Below are 14483 nucleotides of genomic sequence, written 5' to 3' on the forward strand. Positions count from 1 at the left end.
GCGACTCTTGCCCCCGACGTGCGAGGCGAACCCCGCGGCACTGTCCGCGGCCCCGGGCTGGCCCCGAAGAAGGGGGGCGAGCATGGGCCCTCACGAGGCCCCGCGGACGCGGGTGGGAGGCGAGGGCGCGGCTCCCCGCGGGCTGCGGAGCGCGGTCCGCCTCCGCAGCGCGGAGTGGGCGCGGCGCTGTCCGCGGTGCTGAAGGGGGGCGAGGCGCTGTCCGCGGTGCTGAAGGGGGGCGAGGCGCCTTGAGGGTGCCGCTCGCCTCCGCCGCCGCCCCGGGGCGCGACCTGCGCGGCCGCTCTGGGAGCACCGCTGCGCGGGTGGGCGGGCGGGCGGGGGCAGCGCGGACACGCCAAGGCTCCTCGCCGTCCGAGGGATTTAGCCAGCGGCTGCGGGGCGCGGGGTGCTCCTCAGCCGTCTGCTCACGGCGGCGAATCGCACCCCTCCCCCGCCGGCCCTACAGCCGGGGACACCGCCAGCGCCAAACCGAGATTGCTTTGAAACGCTCCCGCAAAAGGGATCTCCATCCCCTCCCAGGCGGGCATGGCACTGCCTCCACCCGCCACCACGGAACCCTGCAAGGCTGAGAAGAATTTCTGACCGTGCCTGGCAACTCCGCGCTGCCGGGAAACCCGGGGGCTGCCTGCAGCGCTCTCAGACTCCCCGCTCGCTGCCGCACACAGGCGCGCTCCCTCGCCCTTGCCCCTCTCCCCCCCCCGGCTCCGCACGCCGGCGCTCCCTCTCTCTCACACACACACGCACACACGCTTTCTCTCACTCTCCCTTTACCCGAAGGTGCACTGATAGCCATTTAATGAGGGGGAAAAGTTAGGAGATTAAAGCAATATGAACCATCGTTGCTCGTAGCAGTGCCCTTTCCAGAGCAGAGCAGAATCCACCGAGCATCCCTGCAGGAATGGAGTCGGTAAAACAAAGGATTTTGACCCCTGGCAAGGAGGGATTGAAGAATTTTGCTGGAAAATCGCTTGGTCAGCTCTACAGGTAAGACTGAGATCTCTTTCAGGACTCCACTTCCTAGAAATATTTGGAAGCTTTTCTTAACCGCCAGCTGCTGAAGGAGGTCGAATTGCTTTGGGGAGGTTAGCGGTGGAGGGGCTCGGAAATGTTGAGATACTGCTGATACAATCTGGATCCTGGAAACTAGTGCTGAAGCTTCTCAATATGGCACCCTCGTAACTTCTCTATCTGATTCGTAGATAGTGTGAGTAAATACGTAGTGAAAGATTGCCCCATCTTTCTCCCACAAAACCAGGATCCCATCTTGAAATCATAATTAGGAGAGAGCAGATCCTTGTATTTTTTTGCTGTGTTAATTTTGCAATGCAGTTACAGGATCTTTCCCCCTGCCCTTACCAATCATTAAATAATAATAATAATAATCTTTCCTGGTTTCGATTAGTCTTGTCCCTTGTGTAATTCGTCGTCAGAGGAAGATAAACATGGAGATGTATAAATAATTGATATCCGAACGATTTTTTTTTTTCTCTTGAAGCTGAAACATATAGAGGGATGTGTTTAATTATTTATCCTTCTGCCTTGAGAAGCATCCACTTGTCTTATAGGTAATGCAGAACTGCAATTTCTAAACTCAAAAGCATCACTCAACAGTATATTTCTGTGTGTACAGAACATTTCTACCGTCTTCGAGCCCTGTACACACAGATAAACAAGCCCCAAATTCTCGCATACCTAAAAAGTGTATGCGCCGAAGTTGACACATCGTGCTCTACCCAATCTGGCGACTTTAGTGACCTCTAGGACGTCTGAGAATAGGCTGTGAAATTCCAATGTATTTTCGATTGTCCCCTCTGCTAGAAATTACCCCGAAGTGGATTTTTTTCGAATTTCAGATTAAAGGTAACTGCGGATTTATCTGCCTAGGGTAGGTCACGTAAAAGTCTTTTTTCCATACCTATGCGGCAGTGTTGGGCACAGGCACAAGGCTGTTCCACAGCATGAGTCACAACTTCTGCTGCCATTTTCAGGAAAGGGGACATATCAGTGAAGTGATAAAGACAAAATTAGGATTTCATTTTTAGTAGGAAGGGTACAATTTTGAAAAGCCAAAAGCCAAACCAAAGCCATCAACAACGCAGTGAATATCCTACAGTTTTTGGTCATATTTAAGTAATTTTCAATGGTCAGAAAAAGAAATATTGATGATCTCGAATAACTGCTTAAAATATAATTAAGGAAATAAACATCTTTTTTTGCACTAAAAAATTCTACAATATAAAACGAATACTATCATATCTCCATTATTCACATGGTGAATAGTGGAGAAAAGGTGTTTGTATTTTCCAGCAAAACTCCGTTTGAACTCCCCCCTTGAATAACAAATGCGCGAATTCCTAACCTTTTTTCAACGCACGGGACGGAAGTATTTTGTTTCCGATTTTTAGAATTAAAATAGCTTTCCTGTCCCTTACACATTGATTTCTAGTGTCTTCACGAAGACAAGAAGTCCATTCAGGGAGAAAACACTTCTACACCGTCCTTTATTCGCACGAACGAATTTTGAACATAAACCCGCGGTGTTTTATTTTTTTCACAACTTTAAGACATTCCTTAACGCGGCGGTGCTTAAGCATGGAAATAATTCTCCCAACAAAGAAAAATCGGGAGAATTTCAACGGAGTAATTATTGGAGAAAATCCCTGTATTTTCTCCAAAACACGGAGAACCTTTTGAGCCTGATTCCGCTAATTGTTACTGCCCCATTAGCCGGATGAGTTAACCTCAAAGAGATGCTCCGAGGAGAATTTCTGACGTGAGAAAACACTCCTAGAGCAGGGGTGAGGGCAGCGGTAGGACAGTCCAGAGTGTGGGGTAATGGCCAGATATTCTCTCCTCAAAAGGATGGAGCTTGGATGGAAGCGGTTAGTTTTTCCTGTCTTTTAAATATCTCAGGGACTGCAAAAGAAGATTAAGAGATTCAGCATGGGACACTTGTTCGATAAACCCCGTCTTTCCTACTACCGACATGGCATTTTTAAAGCTTTACCAGCAAAGAAGAAATAAACCGAAATGTTCTAAGTCACTTTTCGTGGATTGCAGGGTATTTTTTTTTTCCGGTATTTTTCTGTTGATTAGAAATAGCTGCAAACAACCGTTCCCCTTCGGATTCCTGCACATTGTTTTCTAGGAGATAGGATTCTCATGTAAAAAGAAGGGAGTGGGGGCAACGAGATCGAGTTTAAAGCCGATCTGGGGAGGTTAAACCTGCTAAAAGATCCCACGACCGCACCGTGTAGCTGAGCAGATGCGATTTTTTGGAAAGACTTCTCCGGAGCTGCTGGTTCTCTAAAGACGCTCATGTTTTCTTTCACTGCATGTGACAGCCATTTTGCAAATCTAAAATAAGTATCAATATCGCCCCCCCTCCTTTCTGTTAACATTTCTTTTGTTCCCAGACCTGAAGCGAGATGCACACTAAGATCAGCCCCCTCGGTGTTTCTAATACAGCAAAGAGGGAATAAAACCTTCTCCAAAAGACTGTTTCGGTGTCCATACTATGCCTCTTGGGCTACCCAACATGGCGCCTCTGCAGTGGTTACAGATGATGTCTTCTTAATGCGTCCTACATATTTCAGCAGAAGTCTTTAATGATAGATGAGCAATTCTCAGCTAGAGCTCCTCCCTGGGCTTCTGCGGCGGGGTGGCGGGGGGAGTTGGGGATGACTAATCGTGACTCCCACAGGTCATTGCCAAAGAACAGTTGAAGGTGAATGGAAAACAAGGAATAAATCCTCAAATCAATCCAAAGCGAGCCAAAGGGGCGGGGGGAGTGGTGAACTTAAGCCTTCAGCTACCCGAAGTGGCTGTGCGTTCAGGCGGCCAGGGCTTGACTTTCCCTTCTTCTGTCGGGCAGAGTCCTAGAGAAGAGGCAGAAGCCCGGGGACACCATCGAGCTGACGGAAGATGGAAAGCCCATGGAAATGCCCGAGAAGAAAGCCCCGCTATGCGACTGTACCTGCTTCGGGCTGCCCCGGAGATACATCATTGCCATCATGAGTGGACTGGGATTCTGCATTTCCTTCGGGATCCGATGTAACTTAGGAGTGGCCATCGTGGATATGGTCAATAACAGCACCATACACCGAGGAGGAAAAATTATTAAAGAGGTGGGAACCCTTCCCTCGTAAATCCCATGTCCTCCCAGTACAACTCCCAGGTCTAGCACCTTTAGCGCAGGCGAGACAGACTCGGACGGTTTCGCAGGGTTTCCGCCCCCCCCCACCCCGCTTCAGCCCGCGATGCTCCCCGGGGCGGGCGGCCCCCCCGCATCGCCCGGCCCCGCCGCCGCCCTTTCTAAGACGCCCCGTTCTTGAAGGAGAAACAATTTCTACCGATTACTCTTATTTTCCTTTTCGGTTCCCAGCCCCATTTTGCGGTATTAATTTGCGCGCAGATTTTTTTTTTTTCCTTTCGCACACAACCTTGAAAAAAGCAGATATCTCGTAAAATAAGGCAGAGGATGGGGGAAGGAGGGCGTCGAATAAGCGACTGCCAGCGGATGCGCCGCGCTGTAACAGAGACGGGGAGGTTGTGCAGGAATGTTTGAAAACACCAGAGTGAAAGAATTTCCGTTGATAAAAGGCGTTAAAAACGATAAGACCCGTTTTAAAGCTGGTTATAGCCTAGCGATAAAGAGGTGAATGCTAAATACGGACGAGTGCTAAATGTAAATAAATATACAAGTCCGCCGACAAACTCCTTGCACAGGCAAAGTGCTTACAGCATCGGCCGTGTGGCGAGGGAGGGCAGGCGACGCCTCCGACCCGCCCATGATCGCGCAGGGCTGTATTTGGAAGCCCGGAGAGATGGCCCCGAGGGGATGCAGCAGCAGCTGGGTGTCCCCCCGGGTCCCTGGGGCTGCGCTGCCCCGGCCTGGCCCCGCGGAGCCGGCGCCGTCCGAGCGGCTCTGGTCACTCATGGGCGACCCTGTCCTTCTCCTGTCCCAGAGAGGCACGTAGGGTGCTGGTTTTATTGCTATTATTAATTTGGTTTGCTGCTTATTTACGCGGCGGGGAGCCGGAGAATTTGCTGTGGTGGGCTAAGGCACAGTGAGCAGCTTTGGGCACCCGGCGCGCCGTGTCCTTGTCCCCGGCCGCAAAGTGCCACCCCCTTGCTAGAAACCCCCCCCTCGACTGCCCGGTATGAAGTTACTGCGGGTGAATGCTTTAATCTGGCCCGATTACAGCCTTCCTCTTCTCTTTCTCCCCTTCTCTCCCGGTTCCTTTGCATTGGAAGAAAGCGAAGTTTAATTGGGATCCTGAAACAGTCGGCATGATCCACGGCTCTTTTTTCTGGGGATACATAATCACCCAAATCCCCGGCGGGTATATCTCGTCCCGGCTGGCAGCTAACAGGTAACGGAGTCCTAAATAGCCCCAGGGTCCGAGTGGGAGGTGCCGGGAAGCGGGGGGAGCCACTGAACTCCCCCGGAGCCGGGGGCAGGGCAGGACGGCCGGGCCCGCCGCCAACCGGGCCTCCCCTGCACCCGGCAGCACCCCCCCCCCGCCTCTGGTTCAATGGCGGTGGCGTTAAATAAGGAAAAAAAAACACTTGTATGAAATCCGGAAACGTGGATGTGGTGATGCACTGACCACCTATCTTCAAACTACCTGCTGGTTTTGCGGGGAATATCTCGTGTTTGTTTCTTTTCCCTTTAATAAGTCATTTAAGGAGGTTTTGGCAATGATATTCAAACAACCTGTATTCAGAGGCAAATTCAAAGATTCATTATTTCATCAATGCTTGCAAGGTTATTTTTTTTTTCCATGATTGAACGAAAGAATTTTATGATTTTTGTTTTAATGAAAAGGAAAACCATCAGTAGGAATTTTCCATTAACGCACAAATGGATTTAGAATGGTCGAAAAACATGTTTCAATGAGACTTCCACAATGAAAAGAAAGTGCAGATGGTGCGGGGACTTAAGGACTCGTTTCTATGGTGTCTGGCAATTTTTCAAGCACCCTGGGTGCGATTCTACCTGTTAATTAGATCCACTGAGTATTCAAGACACATGAGGCTTTCACATCCATGCTTAACGCCATGGGCTCATCGTTTGCAGAAGCAGCGAAGGTCCTAGTGCCACTCTTCAAAACAATAGCAAACTAAGTGCAAATGGATACTAAAATCAGCAATATATACCTTTAACTCTTCTCAGGAGTGGGCAACATCAAAGGTAGGCCTGGGTAGGCAGAGAGCTTTGCCTGGCGAGGAAGCTTACTTGTGTTTATTTGAGAAAGAGGGGGAGGAGAGAGGGGAGCTACGGCGAAAATGCTCTCTCCAAGGTAAATACCTTTTTAGACAGAGACCTAGATTAAAAATAATGAGTGTTTACTAAGGGAGAGATGCTCTGTAACTGAGACAACCCTAATGTCCCTCATTTTAAAGCAAATAAAACCAAATACATTTATTATACTGGGATATCCGTTGCCTGTACGTTTACAAGTGCCATCTTTCTGATAATGGTTCAGAAATGTAAAAGGCTATTTGAAAAAACAATTAACAGCCAGTTAAAGGATTCTTTTCCTTTCCTCCCTCCTTCGAACATTTTTGCATCTTTACACAGCCTGTAAATCGTCAGGATTAATTTGAGTTTTGCTTGAGTAAAGACTGCAGAATTTGACTCGGGGAACCAAAAATCTGTCTTCATTATCCAGAGCAGCATCAGTAAAGCCATTTGAACCAATCCAGATTTAAAGTGGTGCAACTACAAAGATTTGCAAGACAATGGCAGGGACATTCCCAGGAAAGCTAATTAGTAGAAACACACAACCTGGCATATGTGAATCAAATTTTCCTCCTTTTCACAAACATTTATCTTTATAAAGGTAAATGAAGACTAGTTCCAGTTATTAACCTGGGTGTATTTTAACTCAGCAATTTTCACAGATTAGTGGTTAGTTATTACTCTTGTGGAAGCCTCTGAGACAACTCCAACACGAGGCAAATGACTACGTAAATCACAGATTTAATTAAGGAACTAGCTATGACATATACGCCAGTGATTGCAAATAGTAAAATAGGGATAGTGGCTGTGAGTTATATTTCGTTTGTAGATAAAAATGGCAGAGAATAGAGTGCTGTGTGGTTACATGTAGTGGCTGGAATAACAGTGTATTGAGGAGGCGAAAATACAAGTTAGTTCCTGAATGCTACAAAGAGATTTTGACATCTACACATTCAACTTGAAATTACCAGGATGACTGTAGGGTAAAGCGGCACCCAAAATAAGGTGCAAGCCTTGATAGCCATACCCTTTCCAAGAAACTGCATAAGAAAAAGTCAGTCAAGTGAGTACGCAGGCCTAGAGGCCTACAGGACCGATAGAATATGAGCTACTATAAAAATCTCTGCTGATTTACTTGTCTCATGCTACAGCCACAAATAGTCCCTTCACACTGTGGTGGATGACAGCCAAGTAACTTTTTTTTATTTTTTTTTTTACAAACCTCACTGAATATCTTTGTGGCGTCAATGGTTTCCTTTGCATTCAGAGCAAGTTTGAATTTATACGGAAAAATAAAGTGTTCTACCTAAAAAACAACAGACTTCAGAATAACATCACCAGATTCAAGATGATCTGTGAGAAACTTGTCTTTGAGCTTAAGAAAAAGGGAAATTTTCAAGACAATAATTCCCTGCAAGGGAAGGAGATAATGATTACGTGGAAAAGATAGCATGAATGAGGAACCGACTCCCAGCTGCTAAGAGTGTCAAGGAAGGAAATTGGGAGGAGGGTTAAGGTGTGCTTTGCAAGCTTAATTTATTATTGACAGGGAGTTGCTGAGTGTACGGCACTGAGTTTGCTTGGCATTAAGATTCAGTCTAGCAACCAATTATAGAGATTGAGTTGACATAATTCGAAAGTTTCTCTAAGGTAAAACACACGGAAGAAATGACCCTCCTGTGGTATCAAGAAAATCTTTCTACACACAATGCATTAATTTCAAGCTGGGCTGAAACCCTTTATTTTGATTCTGCCCCTGTTTTAAAATACCTACTGCCAATCAAGAATTAGCAGCCCTGAGCTCTGAACTCTAACATATTTTCTTCAACTGAGTCTGTCAATGGGTAACATTTTACTGAGATCCTTTGCTAATTGTAGAACTCAAGGCTGCTGCTGCAGTTATTCTCTTCTGCCTTGAGCCACTGCTCTTATCATGCATAACTCCCCACTACTTCTGACAGATCAGATTTAGTGATTTACAGATTTACAAGTAGCAAATGGAGTTTCTCAGTAATTTGCACTTGATAGCTTGGATCTCAATTTATCTTACATTGCGTCATTGAGAATTTTCTATTATAGAGTATTTTCAGCCTAACACTAAGAAAAATGCTTTATTTAAACGAAGTGTATTTACACTGCTGTAGTACCCAAAAGGTCAAGCAAAATTGTGTTCAAAATGTTTAGAAGAGAACACTCAGAAACAACACATCTCCAGACTACTTACCTCCCAGGTGGTCAATAGAAGTTGGGCTAGTATGTCACAAGAGTCAGTGTTCCTGAACACTTTCAACCTCTATTGACTTTTATAGGAATAGGGAACCTTCAGTACATTGCAAGTCAACATAATTTTTCAAAAGACACGTATTGGACCTCAGATGCCCCCTCATTTGCAATCAGTGAAGCTTTAAACTTCCGTCCCTTGAGTTGTGTGTGAAAACAGAAGAGGATTCCCTTTTGCCCCAAGAGGCTAGAGACCTCCCAGAGGAGGATCTGCCTCTGGAAGATGCTGGTATGAAAGCACTATGCAACCGACCACAGCAGACTGGGGGAACAAAGGAAGAGCAATGTGGAGTCCCACGGGTAGGGTTTGTTACAGCTATACCTTTTCTCAGGGTTAAGTTCTCAATGAACAATGAACAATTAACCTTGCCATCGATAAAGCACGACCTGATGATAGCAGAGAGTATTGAGCAGGCTCTAGTAGTTTAGAGAAGGCATCTTGTTGCATGGACATCCAGGTTTGCGACTAATCTGGGTTACTTCTCCTATTTGAACATATGTACAGCCTCACACTATAAAATGTGCCCTTCTCCCCAGGCTGCAGTACACTGGGAGCAGAATTCATGGTCCCCACAGAGATGTTTACGTAACTATCTTTATCGAGAGAACATCGGCTACGATTCAGAGCTTTTGAGACTGTAGTGGCCATAATAGAGCAGCAGATTCCAGAGACAAATCCAAAATAATGTAAATGCATATTTGTTACAGCCCTTTCTGATTAGTAATAGCAAAGCTTTCTCCCCCAAGACTGAATTAAAGGGGGAGATTTATTATATTTTTTTGAGATTGTTGGGGGTTCAATGCTGTGTTTTCTGCTAAATCACAGTGGATTGTGACTAGTGTGAGCAGGGCTTTCAGGAGGAAGGAAGTGAGTTGCTTCTGCATTGTTAAAAAGTATTTTTCCTTGAAAAATACAAGAAAACATGAAAATTCAAGTGTCATGCCCTAATACCATGTATCCACACTATTTAATCAGCTGAGCTATTACTCATAATGGCAGTTAATGCCATTTAAAAGCACATAAATCTCATTTGAGTGCTTTTAAAGTACAGGTTTTAATGTCAGCATTACAGAGGCTCCCGCCAGAAGGGTTGTCATTATACGATTACGATGCGATGTGAACAGAAAGGGTATGAAATGCTGACAGTCCTCCAACCCCACCTAGTCTCAGTTTCTTCTTAGTCCATGAAAATAACTTTGGCTAGGGCTAATCAGAATTCATCTCATCTTGACAAATTTTAAAGAATAATCATCATTCTCTGGCACTGAAAACTTATTAAAAGAAAGGAAGAGAAATTACGTGGTTTGGTGGTTTTCCAACTCTATCATTCAAAATTTGACTTAAATGAAATGCAATGGCCAAGGTGTTTAAATGTTCTAAACCAGGCTGAGGGATGCGATATTCTGATATGAAATTCATAAATGTCATTTAGAAACGACATTTGTTATATATATTTGTTCTTTTGTAATATCTTAACAACTATATTTTAAACAGATTTTGCTGTTCTGATGCTTTGAAAACAGCAAACTGGAAACTGGTGTAGTTTTTCTTGACTCTGAGCTCTTCCCGGAAGATTTATGCTCTTTGAGCGAGTTAACAAGCACTTCAAACCTCAGGTGTATTGTGTCATTCCCGGTATCTCTGCCTGTCTACCCTGTAAGGACCCCAGGTTACTTGGGGTATTTGCATGGGTCATCACGTGCCGTGATGAAACCCCTTTTTTGTGTGTTTTTCTCAACCAATGAGTGCCTGTAACTGGGCTAGTGATATTTATCACGCTGGGACACTGGCAATTGACTGGCTAGTGTTTGTGAACCTTTCAAAGATATGATACTGCTGAATAGTCCTTAAGCAAAATCTACTGTGATCTTCACATTTCTTCAGCCATTTCAGGCATATGTATAAATGCTGAGAAGCTTGTGGGTACAAAAAGGACCAGACAATCAGCTGATATATTAAGTACCATTTGGTAAACTGGCTTCTGTTCAATATGTATGGCACTCAAGTGCAAGGTAACATCAGGGAGTGGGGACCCCCCCTGGAAATCAGTCACGCTCAGTGGGATCTTAAGCCATGCTGAACTAGAAACTCATCTTGAACTTCCAACATGATGCTCTAATAAGGAAGCTGGTGTAATCCTGGGATATTTATTTTTCTGGTTTTAGTGCAATGAGTGTATTTAGGTCAATGACACTGACCTTGGATTGTTGTGGGTAATTTGGGTACATGCATGTTAATATGTGTGGCAAAAAGCTAGAGATTGATTTAGAGATCCTTAATTACTTAAAAGATGACAGTATATAATGTCACATAGTGAAAGAAATAGCAAGGACTATGTATTCAGGATATTAGTATATGAAAAAGAATGCTAGGAGGCAATCTGACTACAAAGTGTGTGTATAACTCCGCTCCGCTCGAAAAAGTTGCCAGGTATAAATGTGTGCTCTAGTCCCAAGGAAAGATATAACAAGAATCAGCAAATGACAATCATATAAATGGAAAAAAGCATAAATATTAACAATAATGACTAACCACCACTGATCCAACCAGAGAAATTATATGCTAGATTCTTCTTTAGGTACTAAATTCCTATATTGGAAGTTATATTTTAGCTATTATAAAATGCTTTCAGTACAGGGATAATTAAGCAAAATACAAGGGATAAGCGAGTGAAACATAAGAGTTAATGCCATAGTGACTGTCAGGCAGAAGGCCTTAAAACTAAGCACTTGTTTTGCTTCTAATCTAGAAATATAATAATTTTATTTGAATTAATATTTCCTATTCCACATTCATGCTATTGCAAAGCTGCAGTGCCTGTGAATAAACTACTTGCTGTGCTGTCACATGGATACAGAAAGGTGTGAAACTTTACCACCTCGTCTCAGGATATTTTAAATATCGTTATATTTTAACTTCTGATACACCCTTTAAAAATTCTTTAAAAATCACGCTGGGAATCTGTAATAAACCCCTTGCCTATGAAAAACACTACCAAAATGCTGTGGCAGTATTTTCTCACCGATTTCCGAAGTGAACAGTTCAAATACTTAGGGTAAATCAGGAGAGATTCTCTGAAATTAACGGGTCATTGTTAGATTACGCAGGATAGGGAATTAATTCCCAAGTTTGCAATTATATATTTAAAATAGAAATGCAGTTTTTGACTGTATGTGCCAAGTACTGTTTCAAAAATAGGTCTGCAATAATCACAGCCTTTTTTTTTGGTAAACCAAAGCTGAGTGACCATTTTAGTTCATTTGTGCATACTCAAACATTAGAACTTTCTTACACAAAGAAGTACAAAGGACAGAATAAAATGACAATTTTTTAAAAATTAAAGCCCCCTTATAATTCTATGATAATGACATATATTTCTTATTATCTGTTAAACCACAAATGCTGGCACTATTCACATGAAGAATCATCACTACATAGCTATACTAAATTTCTCTACAATGCAGTTACCTCTCATCTATATTGAACTCTTCATCATTGTCACATTCTAACCTGAATGGAAACATAGAAATCAACCTTTCACTTCAAATTCATCTTTGTTTTTAAAGTGCCATTCATCTTGTTATTAAGGGCTAAATCCTTCTTCCCAGCAAGTAATCTGATAGGATTATTTGCATGAATAAACTGAATGGTATTCCAGACAGCTGTATGTCGGTGCATCTCATCTCGGAGTCCCAGGGATTTTCACTGAAACTGTGTCATTAGCGTGTCAGTGAAATCAGGGTATTTCTCCCTAACTCAGCCTTAATGCCAGCAAACATAAAAAATGTAAAGTAAAGCATTGGTTTAGAAATACAAGTGCAGAGAGTCCCTAGAACTATACATCTTTATATTTTTCTGTTTTAAAAAGAGAAATTATTGACTCTCCTTTAGCGGGTAGACATACTGTCTGTTTTTCTGATCTGCAAACAATGTATAATTCACAGCATGACAGATGTGTGGATGGCTAGACAAGAGCCAACTTCTGAACTTCTGCAGACATAAGGTGACCTTGCGCTGTGAGAGAGACCCCCCCCAAGCTGTATTTGCCAACCCCACCTTTCACGTTCGGTTCAAAATCCTGCAGATTAAACTGGGCTCCGATCCCAGGCACTGATGTTGGGTTCGCCTGTTTCTTGGCAAAGAAGCCAATACTGCACAAAACCCCCAAGGTAATTTCGCCACCCTCCTGTATTGCAGGGTCTCTTAGGCACCAGTCACTGCGAGAAGGGGACTGGGGAAACATCTACGGGCGGCTGGTACCGCTGCTGCCTCTGCCATATGGCTCAGGGTCCTTCCATTTTTCTGTCATGAATGATGAAGCTGTTTTCACAATTTAATGATGCAACAAGGGATTTGGATGGGGGTTTGGGTTGGTAAAAGGGGGCCTCAGATGTGTGACAAAAATTAATAATGTATCCAAGCCCTTATTATACTAGATTAGATGGCGGGAGGTCGGCTTTTACATATTAATGCTTCATGAAGGGCTTATAATAGGATTTAGTATGAAGGGCACACAGACACATCCCCCCTCCTCCCTTGCACACATATGAATGAAAATAACCTGTTTTATCACATTTTAAAAAAGCCAAATAAAGCTGCTATTCTACAGCTTCTGGCCACAGACTATTAATAAAGAGGATCGGTTTTAAGCAACTCTCTCATGAGGCATGGCCAACCTAAGACTGGCATTTGCGAATAAGTGTTCCTTTCTAATGTCAAAGGTAGCTATTCTATCTGTTTTGCTGGTCAGCTGAGTTCATCATCCACTCTGATATTCATGGCATAATCCCAGCTTTGTTAGCTCTATGTCATTTTATGCAAATTAAAGGCCCGATTCAGAAAAGACGACTACATTCTGAATAGCATTTATGAAGCCATAAACTGTCAGGGTGGACACTTCACAGGAATACGTCTACAGTAGAGGGGTCAACAGAGTCATCAGAAAATTAGCCTGTACTAGAGAAAAGCCTGAATGATGATGTATGTCCCAGAATAGCTAAACGGTGTCTCCCCACACTGGATTAATTTTCACTTAGTCCATTTCAAATACATAAACAGAAATATAAATTGTCCCAAGAAGAGTAATTAGCATGATTACAAACTGAAAAGATAACTAGAATAAGATAAATATTATCAGGATTGTTTAGGTTACAAAGGTGATGCACAGGTGACATAATAGGTACATACTTAATAAAAATCAGTACAGTAATGTAAATATTCCAAATGAGTGGTTACTTACAGTTCCCAGTGGAGGAGGTAACCATGGATGCACAGGGGAAGGGCTGAAAAAAATGCAAATTGTCACCATATATTATTGAGTAAAATAATCTTTTCAGAGGTCAGTAAGAGCACTGTTTACATTTACATATATTGAAAGCAAGTAAACCGTTATTAATGGTGTTAAATTTAGAGATCCCAAGCAAACCTCAAGCAAGTACATTCTAGGCTAAAATATTATTTTCTGTGTTACTGAGAAGCACCTGTATTACTGTCAGTTGACCAGTCCAAGTCCACAAATGTGGACTTTTGGAACTACTTGGATATGGAATGGCAGTGATCCTCAAGATACTAAATGCAGAGAACTACATTTACTCTTGATGAGTTTTTTCAGGACTAAATATAAAAATTTCAGAATTTGACCCTGCTTGTTCAAATAGAACTAACAAGAGTAGGATTATATCTAAAATTCGGATTTATTTTTGCATTCCATCCTTCATTGACCCAAATCCTTTGAAATTGGTATCTGCAGAAAAATTGCCACACAGTTTACATAAAATTACAGCGGACGCTTTCAGATCAAGCTCATAAAGAAACATATTACTTATTGGAATTGTATCACCCAGGTATGTCAATCCTGTCAAATAACTTTGCTCCCAGTTCTCTCCCAGGTCCTGACCCTCCATGAATCCCTACTGCATGAATCATACCTCATAA

General features: G+C 43.3%; 1 protein-coding gene across 1 annotated transcript in view; it reads left to right on the forward strand.

The window, feature by feature from the left end:
• Nucleotides 1-214: 214 nt before the first annotated feature.
• SLC17A6 (solute carrier family 17 member 6) overlaps nt 215-14483 on the forward strand; it is a 34857-nt gene continuing 20588 nt past the window's right edge. The window contains exons 1-3 of the mRNA XM_063331457.1: nt 215-1005; nt 3896-4148; nt 5278-5396. Of these exons, the coding sequence (XP_063187527.1) occupies nt 920-1005; nt 3896-4148; nt 5278-5396 (458 nt within the window). The 5' untranslated portion in view covers nt 215-919. The remainder of the gene's footprint in view (nt 1006-3895; nt 4149-5277; nt 5397-14483) is intronic.

Source organism: Chroicocephalus ridibundus, chromosome 4, assembly GCF_963924245.1.
Source record: "Chroicocephalus ridibundus chromosome 4, bChrRid1.1, whole genome shotgun sequence".
Lineage (NCBI taxonomy): Eukaryota > Metazoa > Chordata > Aves > Charadriiformes > Laridae > Chroicocephalus > Chroicocephalus ridibundus.